At 42.1% G+C, this 18363-nt stretch overlaps 1 protein-coding gene across 2 annotated transcripts in view; it reads right to left on the bottom strand.

Moving 5' to 3' along the window:
- PUSL1 (pseudouridine synthase like 1) overlaps positions 1-18363 on the bottom strand; it is an 873916-nt gene that overhangs the window by 512747 nt on the left and 342806 nt on the right. For both annotated transcript variants that reach the window (XM_044063203.1, XM_044063204.1), the window contains exon 4: positions 11604-11753. In XM_044063203.1, coding sequence (XP_043919138.1) covers positions 11604-11753 — 150 coding nt within the window. The remainder of the gene's footprint in view (positions 1-11603; positions 11754-18363) is intronic.

Below are 18363 nucleotides of genomic sequence, written 5' to 3'. Positions count from 1 at the left end.
TGTTCCCGTTCAATAAAAGAATGTGGGCCTTTTGATTTACAAAACATTTTGAAATGATTCCATTTATTACATTTATGGCATTGTTGACCAAAAGCTAAACATTTTTTTCCTTTTAGATTCATGACTTCCACCACAGTTACGACAGTTGGCAATGAAAGTGGGTTGGGGCCCATGTTTTGAGTTTGCTAACTCATTCTTATCTTCACTGAGACTGTGCGAAGTCTGGAATTTGCCAGATAGTTCCAACGTTTACCAGTGAGTAATGCAGGGGTTACAGTTGCCATGTGCTTGGGCCTATTTCTTTTAATAGCGTGCTTCATACTATCAACATGGGCTTTATCACTGTGCCTTCTACAGCTATTCACACTTATAAGTATATTTGTATGCTTTTCTGTCAGTTCGTATATCTGACAAATCTCAATGGCTATACTCAAAGTTAAACCACTGTCACAAAGCAGAATGTTTCTCACAGCATCATCTTTTATACCACACAGAAGTCTGTCCTTTATCAGCTCATCCCTTAAATCACCAAATCAGCACATTTCAGCCTTATTTCTCAGGTCAGTTATATATGCTGCAAAAGTTTCAGCAGGCATTTGTGTAAAATAAATACTTTTCCATTGTACCATTTGGGGGCTACACGTTTCTCTAAATTTGTACTTTAAGCACTCTGGATACTCCCTTGAATCAGCCAGTATAACAATATGATGGTTTTCCCCCTCTCCTGTATAGATAGCAGGTGCATAAACAAATGAGCATTCCTTTTCTATGCCTTTGTACGGTCATCTTTATCAGAAAATGCAGCCTGTATGAAAATGTCATACTCTTACTATAACCCTCTCCAATTCTCAGTAATATTACTGTCAAACACAAGCACACTGGGTTTTCGAAATCCATCTGCCATACCCACACAGTATAAACAATATACTGAAAATATGGCCCTTGTAATTACGTACGAACAATCAGTGTTGTGAGCTTGTAGCAACATTCAAATGGCTACCCCGGGTATCACTTCTGTGTCACTGTTAGACAGAGGCACAGTATACTAACCTCGAAAAAGGGCATAGCAAAATAAATTAAAAATGGGTGGCGAAAGCCAAACACATTCTGGCTAGGCTTATAAATGCCCTATGGCAGATAGCCTAGTATGAACCTATGAACAATAAACTCTTCAAAATACTGTACTTTGCAAAATATGCTCCGTAATGGCTGTATGCTGTGAAACATGCCTTGTAATGGCTGTACTTTTGCAAAATAACTTTACTGTAACATGACACAAACATGCAAACACTTTACACACTTATGATAACTCGAATATCTTTGCTTAATACGAAAATACATACGCTTTTCGAAAATGGAATTATTTCCCTTAATTTTATTCATTTTATGCAATTCAGACTTTATTTCACACATTTTCCGTAGTAATTAAAACATTTTTATTAATATCATACATATTTGTTTATGTGAATATTATTTAGAACATTATGTATGCCTCGTTTCATATTATGCAAAAAGAAATAGTGCCGAGCAAGTTTTAATACCTGAAATTTGTTTCTGACCTGTTTTGCGAAGTGTACACATTTTGGAAATGATCCACTCCTGTATATTCCACCAGCATCTAAATAAGTGCCCTAAGTCATTTTAGCCAAGCCGCTTCTGACTTCATGCCCTTTCAATATGCTTCTTCTAACTACTTGTCCTTTTAGATATGCCGGTTCTGATACCATGTCCTTTAGACATGCCACTTCTAGCCCCATATCCTTTTAGATACACCACTTCTGATACCATGTTGCAAGTTTGTCTCTAATACATAAAACAAGAAGATTTGGGGTTTCATTCAGATGACTTAATATATACAAACACATCAGGATAGATAGCAGCATCTTTAAATACGAACAAACTAGTTAAATAGAGCTTACATGCATACATGCTCACATCTCAACAGCTAACTACAAAATGGCAGTTGGGCTCGCACATGCTCAGTATCTATACACTTGCACAAGCCCTTGGATAGCTTCCTAAAGGTATATACACACATTAATCTACAGCTAGGCCTCTTAAGATCATCGTATATTAACAGCCTAGTAATTACCTATAAACATGGACAGGCAAAGACATCAATAGATGGTACGGGATGCACAATTTTTATGAGTGATCATACAAAATATTTACTCACTAAAGCATTTGCGGATCAAAGTAATTATTCATTTCAGACAGTGGTGCAGTGTACTACAACAATGAAATGTTAAGCATCAAATAAATGATGGAATAAAGACAAGCTGTTGTTACTTATAAAGCACTGCTAGAGTAGAATGACAACCTAGGGTGGGATTTACAATGCTGTGCTCAAGTTTGGTGACAGGGGTCAGCAAAGTTTCTGGCCTTACACTAAACCACCAAAATCAATTCAGGAAGGCAGCTGTACTTGGAGTCATCAGACACTTTAGTGTGCAGGATTAAGCTGAAATGTGAATCAGTGTACCTGTCCCCCTTCTCAATGAACTGTTGAGCTTGGCAACAGGCTGATGCAGTGAGCTCAGGATGAGGACAACACTCATTTAGCAGTTTAAGGCATATACACGTATTATTATTTAGGGAAGAGCACAATTTTATTAATATTTATAGAAAGTTTTCAACTGGCAAGTTCCACTCAAATTGCAGGCCATTTTTTAGGGAATGTCTGGAGTAGAGCTTAATGTTCATTGCACAGGACAAGTACTATTATAAATGCATGAGCCAGTAGAATTACTCTAGGTATTATTAGGACATAGTTGTGCAAATAATACATTAAATGAGCTCAACATATCTGCTGTGCAGGGTCAGTACATCAGTTGTGCACATACAATTCCAGTGTACTACACATAAATGCATGCAGTCCAGCTCAGTAACCATTTGAAATGTTGGGACCCATTAGATCGAGTCCAGAAACACAGAGACTGAATGGCTGAGCCCAGACTTATGCACATTAAGTCCGGGTTGGCCATTTCCCGGACTATTCTCTTTTCTCCAATGTATGGTGACCTCAGAGTTGGTATATGTACGTTCAGGGGTGTTGGGGAAGGTGCGGGCCTGCAAGGAAAGAAGTTTAAAGGACAACAGCAATCTTAGAGGTTTGATCTTCTCCTAGATTGTCATTTTTCACAATGCAGTCAACCCCTGCACCTTGCACATCAGAGCATTTACCCCTTAACATTAAGCATAATATTTACTGCCCCAACCATTCGTCTTCACCTGTTGGCAGGTCTGTGTAAGTAGTGTTCCATTTCTAGTTGAAATGTAAGCAACATGTCCATTACATCAGCTGACATTTACCTTACTGCTTCCATATTACTACCTGCAATAGAAAGATCATGCGTTTTTTTATATATTACATCACAACTATAGTAATTATACAAGAGCTAGGTGCCAGCCGGTACAAATAATGTACTCCATTTCTACAGAAAAAAATAAAGCATTCTACATTGCAGAGAGAACAACAGTACAGTTTGTAAAGTGAACTTCACTTCTACCATCAAGAGGGTAACTGGCAAGGCTTAAAATGGCCCACAAGGGCAATTAGCCTAGTACTAATCTGTGAACCTGTGAGTCACAGTACTACACAATGAGCAAAAAAATTAAGCAGGTAATATTTCCAGTCTGTGATAAACAAATATACTCTCTCTCTCTCACACATGCACACAGAGTTTATAACTGGCACTGAAACACTTTATAATGCAGAGCACTATGAATGCACTACTTTCATACAGCTACAGATAAAAAAATAATGACTTAGTCACAATAATATAACACAGCGATGTACTTAAGGATAAAGGCTGTTTTATGCAAACCTACTCTGTTAGTATAAGACATTTGCTAGACTACCAGAATATGAATTTAATCATTTGGGTTTCACACATCTTACAAAAAACACACTAGGCCCAATTTAATCTCAGCATGACAAAAGCCTTCAGGGAGTACTGCATTAATAAAAATGACTTACTGCATTAATAAAAATGACAGCTCTGCAGTAAAGTATAGTATTTTTCTGGCATTGTGATATACACTGGAAAAAAAAAACAGAATTCTGCTGCAGATGACCTGAGTCTGAGGAGCATCTTTGATGAAGAACTTGACAGAAGAGGGCTGGTAGCTGCATGTTGTCAGCTTGTCCATTCTGGGAGAGAAGCATGAGCCAAGCCAAGGAACATACCTGCTTTGTCTGAGTCATACAGGTGTGTGGATGTACGTACCCATGTGTAATTCTCACACCTTGGCACTGCACACACCATGCTGGTGGTCTAGCAGGGAAGGAATGTAAGAACAAAAACAAAAAAAATATCAAGTTCCTCATAGAAAGCAGACACCCATATCCCAGCCTCTCACTCTGTGAAGGACAACTATAAAATAAGTCACTGAAAGGCAAATCCCCTCAAGAAGAGACCCTTCCACAGAGTCAAGAGCAGGTGGGTGAGTGAGTAAATAAAGCAAGAACAGTATTTCACTGCAAATGACAATGTCTGCATATTTATACAATCATGCGTGATGAAATGTATCTTTCAACAATGTGTACTCGGACGAGTCCAGTACATCTCCTCGACGCATCCAAGCTCCCATCATATTAGCTTGCCTTCAGACAGTCAAAATGACAGCTTGAAAGGCTGAGTACATGTATTCTCATGATGCATGTGATTGAGTGTACACGAAACATTCTTGTCATATATGTACTTGTGTTTAGAAAACACATGATTTACAGGTTCTTATATTTAGAACACACATTTTCCTGATGTAATTAACATTAGAAAGTACAGTCGTTTAACAACTTACCATTACAGCAGAAGCCCTACTTTTGCACTATTCTTTACATCTGGGATATCTTGATAAGGACAGCTGACTGTCCAGTCAGCATAATAAGCCTTTATATCTTCCAGGCACCATACATTAGACGTATGTCATATGTCCTTGGCATAAGATAAATACATGATATATGAGCTCCTAATCTTCAGAACTGAAATGTCCCAAAAGAACCAGAGCAACACAGAAGAAGACAAAAAGCAAGTTCATCCAGGAAGGGGGGAAGAAGAACAACCCCCTTGGCCAAAAGCTAGACAGTTGAAACGAACACAGGGAAGAGGGGTGGGTCAGAATACTGCAACAGTAAAACTTAGCTCATGTAATGTTATGGTAAGTTCTTACATAAGACTGTTATATTTCTTTTATATCGGGGAGACTACAAAAAATACTAGAGAGTATGAGAGGATGAATCTGGGTCACACTTGAGACACTGAACAGAAAATCTCTTTTTTCTTTATTCACACAGGATTTTCTAGGAGTGGGTTTTATGGTCCCTGCAAAACCTAAAGCACATGCTCAGAAAACTGGTGTCAGAAAGGAATCAAAAGCCCATCACCCAATAAGTCAACTGAAGAGTGGGTAAGTGAGGGTGAATGAGAGATCCTTTGTACTGTATGACTAGATCCATCCTGTGAGGTAATATGTGATAACTGCTCCTGGCCAAATGAAACAGAAGGGGAACCAATGCTGCCTGGGCCAAAAATGAGTCACTAGCAAAATTTTGGGCCTGTCTCACATGATTTTGTGCAGGACTTTTCACACCAGAGGAAGACAGGATAGGAATACGGGAACATCATCTTCAAGGAATAAAACACATTGTGTCCACCTTAGCCACAGGACTTGGCACTCTGGAACAGAACTGCTGAAATTGTCTGTTCAGAAGAGAGGAAAAAAGATCTACTTGAGGAATACCTCACTGATTTACAAAGCCCAAGAACACCTCCCTGCGAACCATACATTCATGAGCATCCATGGACCTGCTCAACATATCTGCCACAAGTTTGTGCTCTGAGGGTATGTAAACTTTCTGAAGAAACAAGTGATGAAGGACTGGAAAATCCCAAACCTGAACAGCCAGCCTCCAAAGGAAGTAAGATTTGTTTGCCCCCTTGCTTGTTGATGTTCCACATAATCATGGCACAAAGAGGACATGGAGTCAAAGGAAGTGAAAGCCATGAAGGGCCAGAATCAGGGCACTCGTCTCCTTGTTGCTGATATGATATGTTTCTTTTCCATTTCTTTTTAACTGTGGATTTTACTGTGGATTTAAATAAAGTCGAAGTTCGTGGTATTGGTGGCTCCAGGTGCTTCGTTTTCTACTGTGATTGGTTTGCATTGGTGGCGCCTTTATTCCTCTACTCTGCTGTTTGTTGATATATGTTAGTTGTTGTGGAGACAAGAGACCCTGGACCTTGAAGTTGCTGAAAGAAGCTTCTCAGCCATGGTCAGAAGCATCAATGTACAGCTCCTAAGGGTGAAGAGTAGACTGAAACTACAGGCCAGGACTCAGGAAGATCTGATGAATTCACCAGTGCAGCTTTACCTTGAGACAAGGTAAGAGAGGCACAGGAAAATCCAGAGGATTGTAGTGCTGAAGCCAAACAGCCTTGAGATACCACTGAAGCTTTCTCAGATGGAACTTGGCCAAGGGAACCCTGGGAATAGTGGATGTCATGTACCTCAGAGCTCAAAGAAATTTACTGGCAGGAAGGACCAGAAAAGGGAGCAGATTCTGAAAAGAAACTGTCAAAAATAGAATCTTGGGAGGTGGGAGGCAAGCCTGCAATGTTATGGTCTAAATCCTGCAACCCAGAAAGACTTGATCCTGAGAGAGGGTCAGCTTAGATATTTTGAGGTTTAGGATGAACCCCACACTGCAAAGAAGACCCATAATGAAGTGAAGAACCTGAAGAGGCAGCGGGGAGAGGACCTGAATAAAAATGTTATTCAAATAGGGGAAAATCTGAAACCCCTGAAGGGCACCACTAAGGCCAAACATCTGATAAAACATTCTCATGGTTGAAGAAAGAAAAACGGCAAAGCAGAGAATGGTTAATGAAAGGATGAAACAGAGAAGCATAAAAACTTCCTGAAGAGAAGATAAATAGGAATGTGGAGGTAAGTATCCTTCAAATCTAGGGACACCAGAAAAGGTTGAGGAAGCAGCAGAGGAGAGAGCATCTGCAGGGACAGCATCCTGAAGGGAGGAACCTTCAGAAAAGTGTTGAGAAAGGAATGATCCAGACTGGGCCTCCAAGATCCCTTCTTCCAGGAAACCAAAAACATCCTTGAATAAAACCCTGTGTCCTGTTGAGAAAGGGGGACAGATTGAATGGTCCCCTGTGTCAAAACGCAGGCCTGAGAAGTGTAACCAAATAAAACAACGACAGACCGGTAAAGTGTTGCCTCAAAACAAGAAGAGCCTCGCCAAGCAAATAGTTCCTTAACGCAAATTTTATTTTATCACACAAGACAAAGCAGCATTTTCGCAGGCCTGAGAAAGGAGGAAGGGACTTCTAAACCATGAAAATAACCTCTCTGGATAATGGAAAGAACCCAAGAGTCTCAGGTAATCTGTTGCCAAACCGGAAAAGACAGAGTCAGCCAGAGAGACAGGTAAACAGCAGAATCTGGCAAAACTGTAAAAGAAGCTGAATGTAAAACAGAAGCAGATTTGTCAGGGAAGAAATACTTTTGACCTTTAGGACCCTACGAAGGCTTGTGAGGAAAAGATCTGTTGGAGGCACGCTTGCTATGAGAAGGCTGCCTATGCACAAAGGAAGACTTAGAGGGATAATTCCTCTGAAACCTAGGAACAGGAGAGAGCAATATTTGTTTCAGATCCTGCATGACTTTATCCTCATCCTGTACAACCTTAAAAAGTTCAGCAGCTGCAGTATTAAAAAAATTTAATTGTCCAGGTGTTAATCAAGCATTTTATCCTTGATGTCATCAGGGTGAGCCTAAAGATACAGCCAAGAGTACATTCTCATGACAGAGCCCGATGCGGCAGTCCTAGAAATAGCATGATCAGTGTCACAGCTGCACTTACTACAATGACAAGCCACCTGAGACGCAGTACTCAAAAGGGAAACAACAAAAGTCTTTGCCACAGAATCAGGCATAGTGGTCAGAATGACCCCAATCTTAGTCAGAAGAGCTGACAAATACCTGGTCACATGGGTCTGGTAGTTAACAGCTCAGAAAGCTAACATAGCAGAAGTGTATACTACTTTCCCACATCTGTCCATTACATGACTATCCTTATCAGATGGTAAAGGCATTTACTTTTCTGAAGTCAAGGCCAATATCAGTGGTCTCTGGCTGACTAAATTTGCAGATGATTGCAAATTAGGGGCTGCCATCAAATCCCACATTGACACAAATGTTCTCCAGGAGGGGCTGACACAGACAAACAACTGGTGTCAGATCCATGGACTAAAACTAAATGCCAGGAAATGCATTATAGTATTCTTTGGGAAGTCATCCATCCCTGGTAACTATCATGCTAACAACATACCCCTTAGAGTTGACCCAGCAGTCAGGGATTTAGGCACACATAGATTGTAATCTAGCCTTTGACTATCACGTGTCTACAGTAGTGAGGAAATCCTTCTATGTTTCGCAACTTATAAACAAAGGTACGGCATCTAAGTCCAAGGAAGTCACTGTTCCACTGTATTTGGCATTCATCAGACCTGTCACTGAGTACAATGCTCCCTTTGGTATGTACCTAACCAGACATATCCAACAATTAGAACGTCCACAGACCTTAAGTAAAATATCCTATGCAGACCCCCTCAAGGCTCTATCCCTGCATTCTGTCTCCTACAGGCTTTTGAGGGGAGATTTATGCCTGACATACAGGGTACTGGCAGACCCCACCCTGATGGACCTCCTGCATATCCGCAGAACAAGCAGCACCAGAATTACCCATTCTAAAGACTTAAATCTTGCCTGTGATATAAATAGGATCTGCAGAAGTGACAGGTATGTATCCCAGAGATTACCCCATCTCTTGAACAAGCTCCCCGTCCATGTGAAGCAGAGTTCCTCCCTAACCCAATTCAAGTGTAACCTGGACAATTGGATGGAGAACAGGAAATTCATCCCTGGTTTGGCAACTATGTCTCCAATGGACACAGACCACTTGTAAATGGTTCATCTCCCAAGCCCCTGTTTACACTTATCAAGGGTATCAGAACTTGTTAGAGATTTGGGATGCATGGCTAGGCTTAAAAAGGCCCTTGTGGTCATTAGCCTAGTAAACACCTATGAATCTATGAACCTAAGAAGAGGGTAGCAACTTAGACAGTTTATCTGCAGTCACGAAATGATAGCTGTGTCAGAGGAAGGACTCATACAAAAGTTTAGAGTTTCAGTGACCTTGCAAAACCTGTCAGGCTTTTTGGGGGCAGAAGGCTGGAATTAAAGGCTTCAGAAGCTGAATAAAAAGTGTCCAGTACGGCATCCACTGGTGGAAGATTTGCAGAAGGTCTGGGAGAATGTATTTGCAAGAGTTCATAGTACTTTTGCGGTGGTAGTGCTGCGGTAGCGTTGCCGCCTCACAGTGAGACGTTGTCCTGTTCGATTCTCAGCTAAAGCGTCTTCTGTGTGGAGACATGCGTGAATGGGCGTACCTTCGTTGAAGGTTGTGCGTCAGAGCTGGCAACCCGGCATGTAAAAATCTACTGCCAATCATTAGCGGACTGGAGTTCCGCTGTAGCAACCCCTAACCGGGAAAAACAGAAAGACACAACATGGTACTTTTTTGAATGTCAGTCTCAGAACAAACCCACTGAAAGTATTTAATCATACAAACAACACTGTCCCCAGAGGATAATATTTCCGTAGAGGAATCCAGGGATTACTGATCTTCCTCTTCAGACCTCAGGGCAAGAGGAGAGTGGAACGGAGAGGAATAGGCCAATGATGTCTCACCAGAATCTAAATTCCCTCATTCTCAGAAGAATCCGAATCACTAGGATGCTTTGTAGGGGTAGAGGACTAGGAAACAGACCCAGGAACAGATAAGCCCTGAGTGGGCTTCAAAGCCATAAGCACAGTGAAAAGCTCCTAAGTAAAATCCTGCCATTTTTTGTGGGGATCCTTAGCCACAGGGGTGACATGTCTGGTATTCAGTTTCTCTTTTAAAGGTACATCAACTTTAACCAGTCTAGGGGATTCTGGGTCCTGTCTAGATTCATTGAGGGTTTGCAGGCACCTCTTCCAACGCAAGTATCTTGGGAACCCCACTTGAACCCTCTGATATAATCAGCCACGGTTCTTCCTCCACATCTACAGCAGAAGTAGGTACAGCCTCCAGTGGATGTGGAGATAAGCAGTCCCATGTCAGTCTCCAACTCGGTCACAACAAAGGGAGCTGAAATAGGCACCAGATGGTCCTCAGTTTCTTCATCCAAACAGAGATGTCCCAAGAAGACTGGACAGCAACAGATTCAGAACGTGCCTTTTTGGCTTTCTTTTTTTCAATAGTGGCTGAATATTGGGGTGGGCAAATTCAGAGGCCACAGCACCCTGCATCAAAGTTTTAAGTACTGGTTTCCAAGTAAATAGAAAGGGATGACAGATGACTGCAGAGAGTCTTAGGGAAAAATGCATGGCAGATCTTACACTGGCTACGGTTGTGTGTTGCACCCCAAAAAGTAACTTTTCTTGTCTGTCTTTATGGAGAATCTGCCCTCCACATTCTCATTCCCCCTTCCTGGATGACAAGTAAAAGGTAAATGTAAAGCAGAAAAAAAGCTCCGTAGCTGAACCAACTAGACGAACGTCTTGCAGACCTAATACAAGGTCATGTTTGGACAGGTGGCAAAGAAGTTCTGAGGATTAGGCACTCGTACATCACATATGTACCTTATGTGTAGGATGTAGAACATATACCTGACATAATGTGCCTGGAAGGTATAAGCGGTTTGGTATGCTAGCCGGACATATGGCTGTCCTCAACAGGATTAGCACAGATATAAAATATACCGCAACAGTGATAAGGAAGGACCATCACTACATAAGCTTAGAACATGCAATCTCATGAAACATATAATAAAGCTTGGAACACACATTCTCTTAATAAACATACTTGAGCTTAAAACACACATGGTTTACACGTATTTGTGTTCGGGCCACAAATTCTCCTGATGTACTTGACCTTAGAACAGACACTCATAATTTACATACTTAAGATTAGAACACAGAACCTTTTGTTGCATGTACTGGAACAAGGAACACACATTCTCTTTATACATGTGCTTGCGATTAGAACACATATTATTATGATACGAGAAAACACATTCCAGTGATGCATATACTCGAGCTTACAGCACACGTTTGTAGTATGGGTTCTCGCACTTGAAAACACACGTTCCCTGTAATATGGGTGCTCAATCACAATATAGTACAAGAAAATGTGATGCATACAAAAGCAAGCTTTGCAGGCAGCAGTCTCCCCTGCACCACCCCCCACACTGGAGACTTCACCTCACTCCCATACGTTATTATTTTCATTCACAGGTCACTGTCTCATTCTTTGTCCAGGAGGCTGCAAGAACAGACCACAAAAAAGTAATTAATATACAAGAGATACAACCTCACTCCAATGTGAGGTAAGCAAAATAATGTGACCACCTGCCACCTTAAACTATTATGCTCCAGCAAAGGTGACTCAAGCAAGTAAAATGTGAGCTGTGGGTGAGTGGGATGTGAGATGTGTATGTGTACTACACATGGGACTAAATATTGAACAGGTGACTTACCTTCCATATACAGACCAACAAAGGTTCTTTTCGAATACCGGTAGCTCAGAACGATGGCTGCATCCTGTCACCAGGCGGTACACGTAGGTTCTTGACAGAGCACGGTAACGGGCATGGAAGTTATCGGGTACAATAGAAGCACTAAGAATACTGCAAAAGATATCAGAAAACGGGTTTCAGTCTTTAAAAAATTAAAATCATAAACTGTACTATCACAAACTATAGTTTATGGGCTCGTAGGTTCATAGGAGATTACTAGGCTAATGGCTCAAGAGCCCTTACAAGCCTAGCCAGTTTTTTCATGCACTTTTACCCAATTTTCTATCCCTAGGGGAAAGATAACAAGGATCAGCAAGCAGGGATTTCACAATTTCTACAGCCTGCCTCTGTCCATAAGGGACATGGGTGTCACTCCAAGAGTGAATTTGCAATTTCCAATCCATTAGTCCAAACTGCGTTTGAAGATGGTCAGGGAAGTGCTCTGCTTCATGTGAATATTAAGCCTATTTCAGAGAAGAGGCAATCTCTAGGACACACATCTGTCTCGCCAGCATGGTCTACTCATGTCAGAGACCAGGTTTAGATCCTTTGAGCGGGTAACCCTTGTGCAGTTAGTTTTGTGAATATGCAACATTTTCAAATAATCAGTTTAAGAAACAAAAAGAGTAAACAATTGCTTCTAGGCGCGCACACACACACACACACACACACAGTACACACACACACAGTACACACACACACAACACAACACAACACAACACACACACACACACACACACACACACACACACACACACACACACTATTTTCAATCTCCATAACAGAAATAAACAAGTGGTCTGAGGTGTGGCATCCTACACAGAGTCAGTTCTGATACTTTCCATCCAGTTTAAAGCTCTCCAGTATCTTTGATGCCCATCCCGTTTACTCATTTGATAAATAACCTACTAAGCCCAGCTCCTTCCTCACATATGTTAAATCTTTTACTGTAATTCTTCTCCCAAAGGCTGGACCACATAGCAGCAAGTCACAGACATTCAGATCCACTTACTTCTTGCCCCACCAGTCAAATATCCTTAATAAGCTACTGGGTGCTCACAACCAAAGGCAGCTCTACACAACCACAGCATGTATGACCTTATCAAACAGGATCCACAAACAAATGCAAGAAAAAAAGAACCAGAGAAATAGTCACTGGCCTTGCAAAAGCATTGGACTCAGCCTTCCGCCCAAGAATACTGGGAGAAGTCATTTTTTTTTTGCTCTGGATCAGACGGTTTCACTTTTATAGGCTTGTAATGAGCTTGCATCTGGAGGGCATTAATATATCTATATAGATTTAATATCTATTGTTATATATATTTGTTTTCCAGACAGGCCCACTGGACAGACAGTCCCTTTTCAGGGGCAACCAATGCCTGATTAAGTGACTTGCTCACGTTCACACAGTAAGCAGATGAGGGTTGAAGGAATCAAACCCTGTACCATAGGAACTACAGCTCACAACCTTATTCCATCTGCCACATTTAAATGATCAACCATAACACACAACAGTGTTAACAAATAAGTTAATTACTCCATAGTGAGAAAATTAGGCATGACTTTGTTACCAATATCCACTCATCAAGCCTAGTTTTGGAGGTGACCTGGCATCACTTTATCTCTTAAACAGAGGAAGATAATTTTACAAAACAGGGACACACTGGGTCAAGTAACAGTCACGTTGGCAGATGGTGTTGATGTTCTGATGTAATAAGGTCTACGTATTAGTCATGCCGTTAGTTCCATAAAGATGAAGGACATGGAGAAGACTTGTTTTTTTTTTAAACACAAAATGCCAAACACAGATTAACTATCATTAGTCTGTTGGAGACAGACAAAAGGAATTGGGGCTTTTACCCTCTCAGAATAACTACGGTGCGCAGTACAAAAATCTTTTTGGTGTGGCTCTCTCACATATGTAACAAAATCTACATAAAATACACAGAACTGAAAACAGCTTTTCCTGTGTATCACAGCAGAAATCCAGAAACAAACAGCTGAGCACCAGAAATTAGCTGCAAATCAATTCACTTTTTATTCTGGAGAGAGAAGTACTGTGATACGTACATTTTGTAATCTACTTATTGGCTTGCTAAGTCCAATGGGCAGAAGTGTCCTTCTTCAAGGATGACCTGAGAGCACTGTCTGGTTAAGTGACTAGCTCAGGGTCACACAGTATGCAAATGGAGGTGAAAGGAATCAAACTCTGCTTGACTACAGGTAGCAGCTCATTAACAGCTCAGAGCCTTAATCCTTTATGTTAACTGCGAGACCACAGAAACATACCGAGATGAGCATTATATTCAATACTGAATCTGATGAGGTAGGAATATAATGGCAATAAAACTTCTTTGAACTAAGTAAAAAGGATTTTATGATCACCAGCGAGACATAGTTGTTGAAGGTGAGGTGATTGTTGACATATGTGCCTAGGTTCTAGATAGTCTTATCTGTCCTGAGAGTGAGGTGCTTGCTGTGCCAGGTAAGAGGAGGGAGCAGTGATTTTCCTAAAAATGACTATGCCACATTTTCTAACAATGAGGGTAAGCCTACAGCTGACATACCTGGTGTTGGGCTGATCTAAGTTCTGTTGGAATAACTGGACTCCAGAGGGGGATTTGATAACTGCATCAGATTGGCAATCATCCTCAAAACTGGTTAGCTACATACCCCATCTTCTACTTTCACCTCTGAGAAGTAGATGCCAAGGAGGAGGGGTCAAAGACACAGTCCTACAGCACCACAAACATCTTACCTGAAGAGATGTCCCTTATCCAGTGTGGGTTCTGTCAGAAAACTATCCAACAGGCAATGCACAGGTTTATGTTAAGTCTGGAAAGTTTAGCTATGACATCGGTCTGTGGTATAGTACTGAAGGCCTTGGAAAGATCTCGATAAGTAGTATGGATGGTTATTCCCCTTCTAAGGCTTCAGTAAGCCATTCATAAACATTAATCAGGTTTAGAACGTATGATCTATTCTTAGTAAAAGCTATTATCTGGTGCAAAAGGAAACTGACATGAGCTGAGGACTAAAAGTATCTGCTGTTTGTAACATACATATTCTCTCCCCAAAACCTGTAATACCAGTAAGGCGCATATAACTTACCCGCAAACTACCATCATTTCAGTCTGATTTTTTTTTTCTTGCTTTATCTGCCTCTTTCAGCTCGGCTGAACAGCTTCGTTCGACCTTGCTACTTCTGGGCTCACTCCACTCCCCTCCTCTACCACCATTCATGTGCCTCTTCCAGCTGGGCTAAACCGCTCCATTTGTCCTTGCTATGCTCGGGCTCATGCCGCTCCCCTACCCTATCCCCATTCCCACACACCCCCTCTTTATAAAATTTATACTCTCTACACCACACCTCTTCCTTATCCTCCACCCAATCAGCCACTATAATTAATTAGCACCTTTTCTCATTGACAACCATTCTTTCTACACTCTCTTCCCCTATAGCCTCATTATCTACCCTGTCCCCTTATTAGTCCCATCCAGTCCCTTCCACATACTCCTATTGTCATCTTGAACCTTTTCCTCCCACTCTCATACCCTATACCACTAGATAGCAGCCATTTCTACTACCTGTTCCCTCTCTCTACTCTATCTCCTATCATGTGGCATCTCTAGCCCTCTGTCTCCTCTTTCTTCTTCCTCTCATTAACAGCCTCCTACCATACTTCACTTTGCCTTCAACCGCTCTCTCCCACCCTTCCTCATACTCTCAACACCCACTCTGTCACCCATATTTAGTCTCACCATCACTCTTCCTCACCTCACCATCTGATCTCTTCAAAATTATGACTTTTTCTAGCTCATCTCTCCCTTCTAGTCGGAAACCTCAATATCCTTCTACTCTGAACCTATGCTTCTATATTCTGCATTGACACACTTCTCTTGTATGGGGACATCCACCCCATTTCATCAACCCAGAACCTCCCACCCCTTGCTTACACAATATCTCAACACTAACCTCTCCCCCCACCTAAATTACTAAAATTCTTCTCACTAAATATCAAAGCATTGTAAATAAAATAACAGAACTGCACTCTTGGATTTCTAATACATTTCCCCACAAAGTACAGTTGTGTACCTACCATAAATGTAAATGTTCATCATGTTTCACTGCTGCAGGCATTACAATTGGGTTATCCTGCTGGCAGGCTACCCACAGTCGGCCTGAGTTCCAAAGTCTAGGTGCGGCGTCAGTTGCTGTCACCTCTTCCCTGACGTCAGAGCACCAGGGGTATAAAAGATGCAGCCGACGCCATCTTCATCAGTTTTTCTTGCCCCAGATGTCAGGTGCCCCTAAAATGGTAGGCTAAATTATGCCAATAAGCATGCATGCACAAAAAACAACTTTTCCTTCATCTACAAGCAAATACACCACATAGGTTGTATAGAATAGAAAAGTACAGTTAGGTCCCAGCAAAGAAGGAAGGGGGATGGTGGGAGGGTAACCTGGACTGCAACAGTGAATACACTCGAACATCTACATTTATGGTAGGTACACAACTGTACTATGTTCATCGTGTTTCACTGTTGCAGTCATTACAATTGGGTTGAATCCCAAAGCTAAGGTTGGGAGGCTGGAGCTAAATAGGATTAGGAGTGGCTATAAGGCCCTGCAGAACTGCAGTGGCAAAGCCCGCCCTGAATTTAGAGTAGAGAGGCAAGTGCTTTGTAAAGGTATGCACTGAACTCCAAGTTGCAGCCTCTAAGATGTCTTTGGTCGGTACTCCTCTGAGGAAGGCTGCTGCTCTGGTTGAATGTGGCCTAATGCCCTTAGGCACTGATTTGCCATGCTGTGAATAGCAGAAACGAATGCAGTGGCCTATCCACTTTGAAACAGTCTGCTTTGAGATGGGCTTTCCTTGTGATCCTGCGGCATATGCCACTAGAAGTTGATCAGTCTTTCTGAAAGCTTTAGTTCTGCCCAAGTAGAAGCGTAGCTGTCTGTGAATGTCCAAAGAATGCAGAATTCTCTCACCCTTATTCTGTGGGTTAGGATAGAAGGCAGGCAAATTAATCGTTTGGTTTAGGGCCACACTGGACACTACCTTAGGCATAAAAGTAGGGTTTGTCCTCAACAAAACCCTGTCAGGATGGAAAATGATAAAAGGTTCCACAGCCATGAGTGCCTGTAACTCTGAGACTCTTCTAGCGGAAGGTATTGCTAGGAGCAGAGCTCTTTTCCAGGATAAGAATTTTATGTCAGATGCAGAGGCTGGCTCAAATGGAGGTAGTGTGAGTTTTTCCAAGACATAGTTCAGGTCCCATGCAGGTACTGGTGCTCTCCTTGGAGGTCTTATGTTTTTGGCCCCTCTGAGGTACTGCCTCAGTAACGGATGAGAAAAGATAGGTGGTTCTGTATTGTAATGAGCTGAAATGGCAGAGGCATGAATTTTAATTGATGAAAAGGAAAGGCCTTTATCCAGCATCTCAGTTAAGTATTGCAAAATCTGAGGAATATTTGGAACAATCGTGTCAGTACCTTATGCTTGGTTCCAAGCACAGAATCTCTTCCATTTGTCTGCATAAGATTTTCTGGTGCTAGGCCTCCTGGCCTCCAAAATAACATCCATCACTGCTTTAGAGAGAGGTGTGTCTTGAGGGGCTATATTATCTGCCAAGCCACCAGGTTTAAGGTTTTGAGTTGGCTGTGCAGTATCTGACTGTCTTGTTGGGTCAATAAGTGAGGAATTTGAGGTAATGCCCAGGCTGGGCAGTGAGACAAGCTCTTTAAGATTGGGTACCAGTGCTGGCGGGGCCAGTCTGGGGTAATCAGTATCATTTTTGGTTTCTTTTGTCTGACCTTGAGGAGTACCTTGGGGAGGTGAGGCAGAGGAGGAAAGGCATATGTTGTTGTGTCTTTCGGCTTTTCCCAGTTAGGGGTCGCCACAGTGGAACTCCGGTCCGCTAATGATTGGCAGTTGATTTTTAAGTGGTGAGTTGCCAGCCCTAACACACGACCTTCAACGAAGGTACGCCCATTCACTCATGTCTCCACGCAGAAGACGCTCTAGCTGAGAGTCGAACCGGACAGCGTCTTACTGTGAGGTGACATTGCTACCGCAGCACCACCACCGCGGATAGACGAGGAAAGGCATATACTGTTAGATCTTTCCAGCTGAAATATAGAGCATCCACTTTCCATGCTTGCTTGTGATAAGTCGTTGTGCAGAATCTTTGTAGTTGGTAGTTGTGAGGGGAGGCAAATAGGTCTATGTTCGGGCATCCCCAGGTCCTTGTTATCATGCTGAAGACTTGTGGATCCAATTTCCACTTGTGGGGATCCATTAGGTTTCTGCTTAGTTCGTCTGCCAGAGTATTTTTCCTTCCTGGCAGGAATTGAGTCTGCAGATGTACTTGGTAAGTCAATGCTGTGTGCCACAAGCTCATGGCTAGCCTGCAGAGGGGGTAGGAATGTGTGCCTCCCTGCTTGTTTATGTACCACATGACTGTAGTATTGTCCATCTTTATTAGTAGCTGTCCTGGATGAAGTTGATCCTTGAAGGCTGTTAGGGCATTCTGAACAGCTAGCATCTCTTTTTGATTGATATGTAGATGCATTTGACTTGCGGACCATGTGCCCTGAATACATCTTCCTGCCATATGGGCCCCCCAGGCGTAATATGATGCATCTGTTGTCAATGTCTGCCTGGCTGTGGGTAAGGTTAATGTCTGTCCCATGTTGTGGTGACAGGTTTTTGCCCAC

The sequence above is a fragment of the Protopterus annectens genome, chromosome 2.part1, assembly GCF_019279795.1.
Source record: "Protopterus annectens isolate FY-2018-M chromosome 2.part1, PAN1.0, whole genome shotgun sequence".
Taxonomy (NCBI): Eukaryota; Metazoa; Chordata; order Ceratodontiformes; family Protopteridae; genus Protopterus; species Protopterus annectens.
The sequence above is the reverse complement of the archived record's forward strand: the minus strand, read 5'-3'. Positions and strand labels throughout refer to the sequence as shown.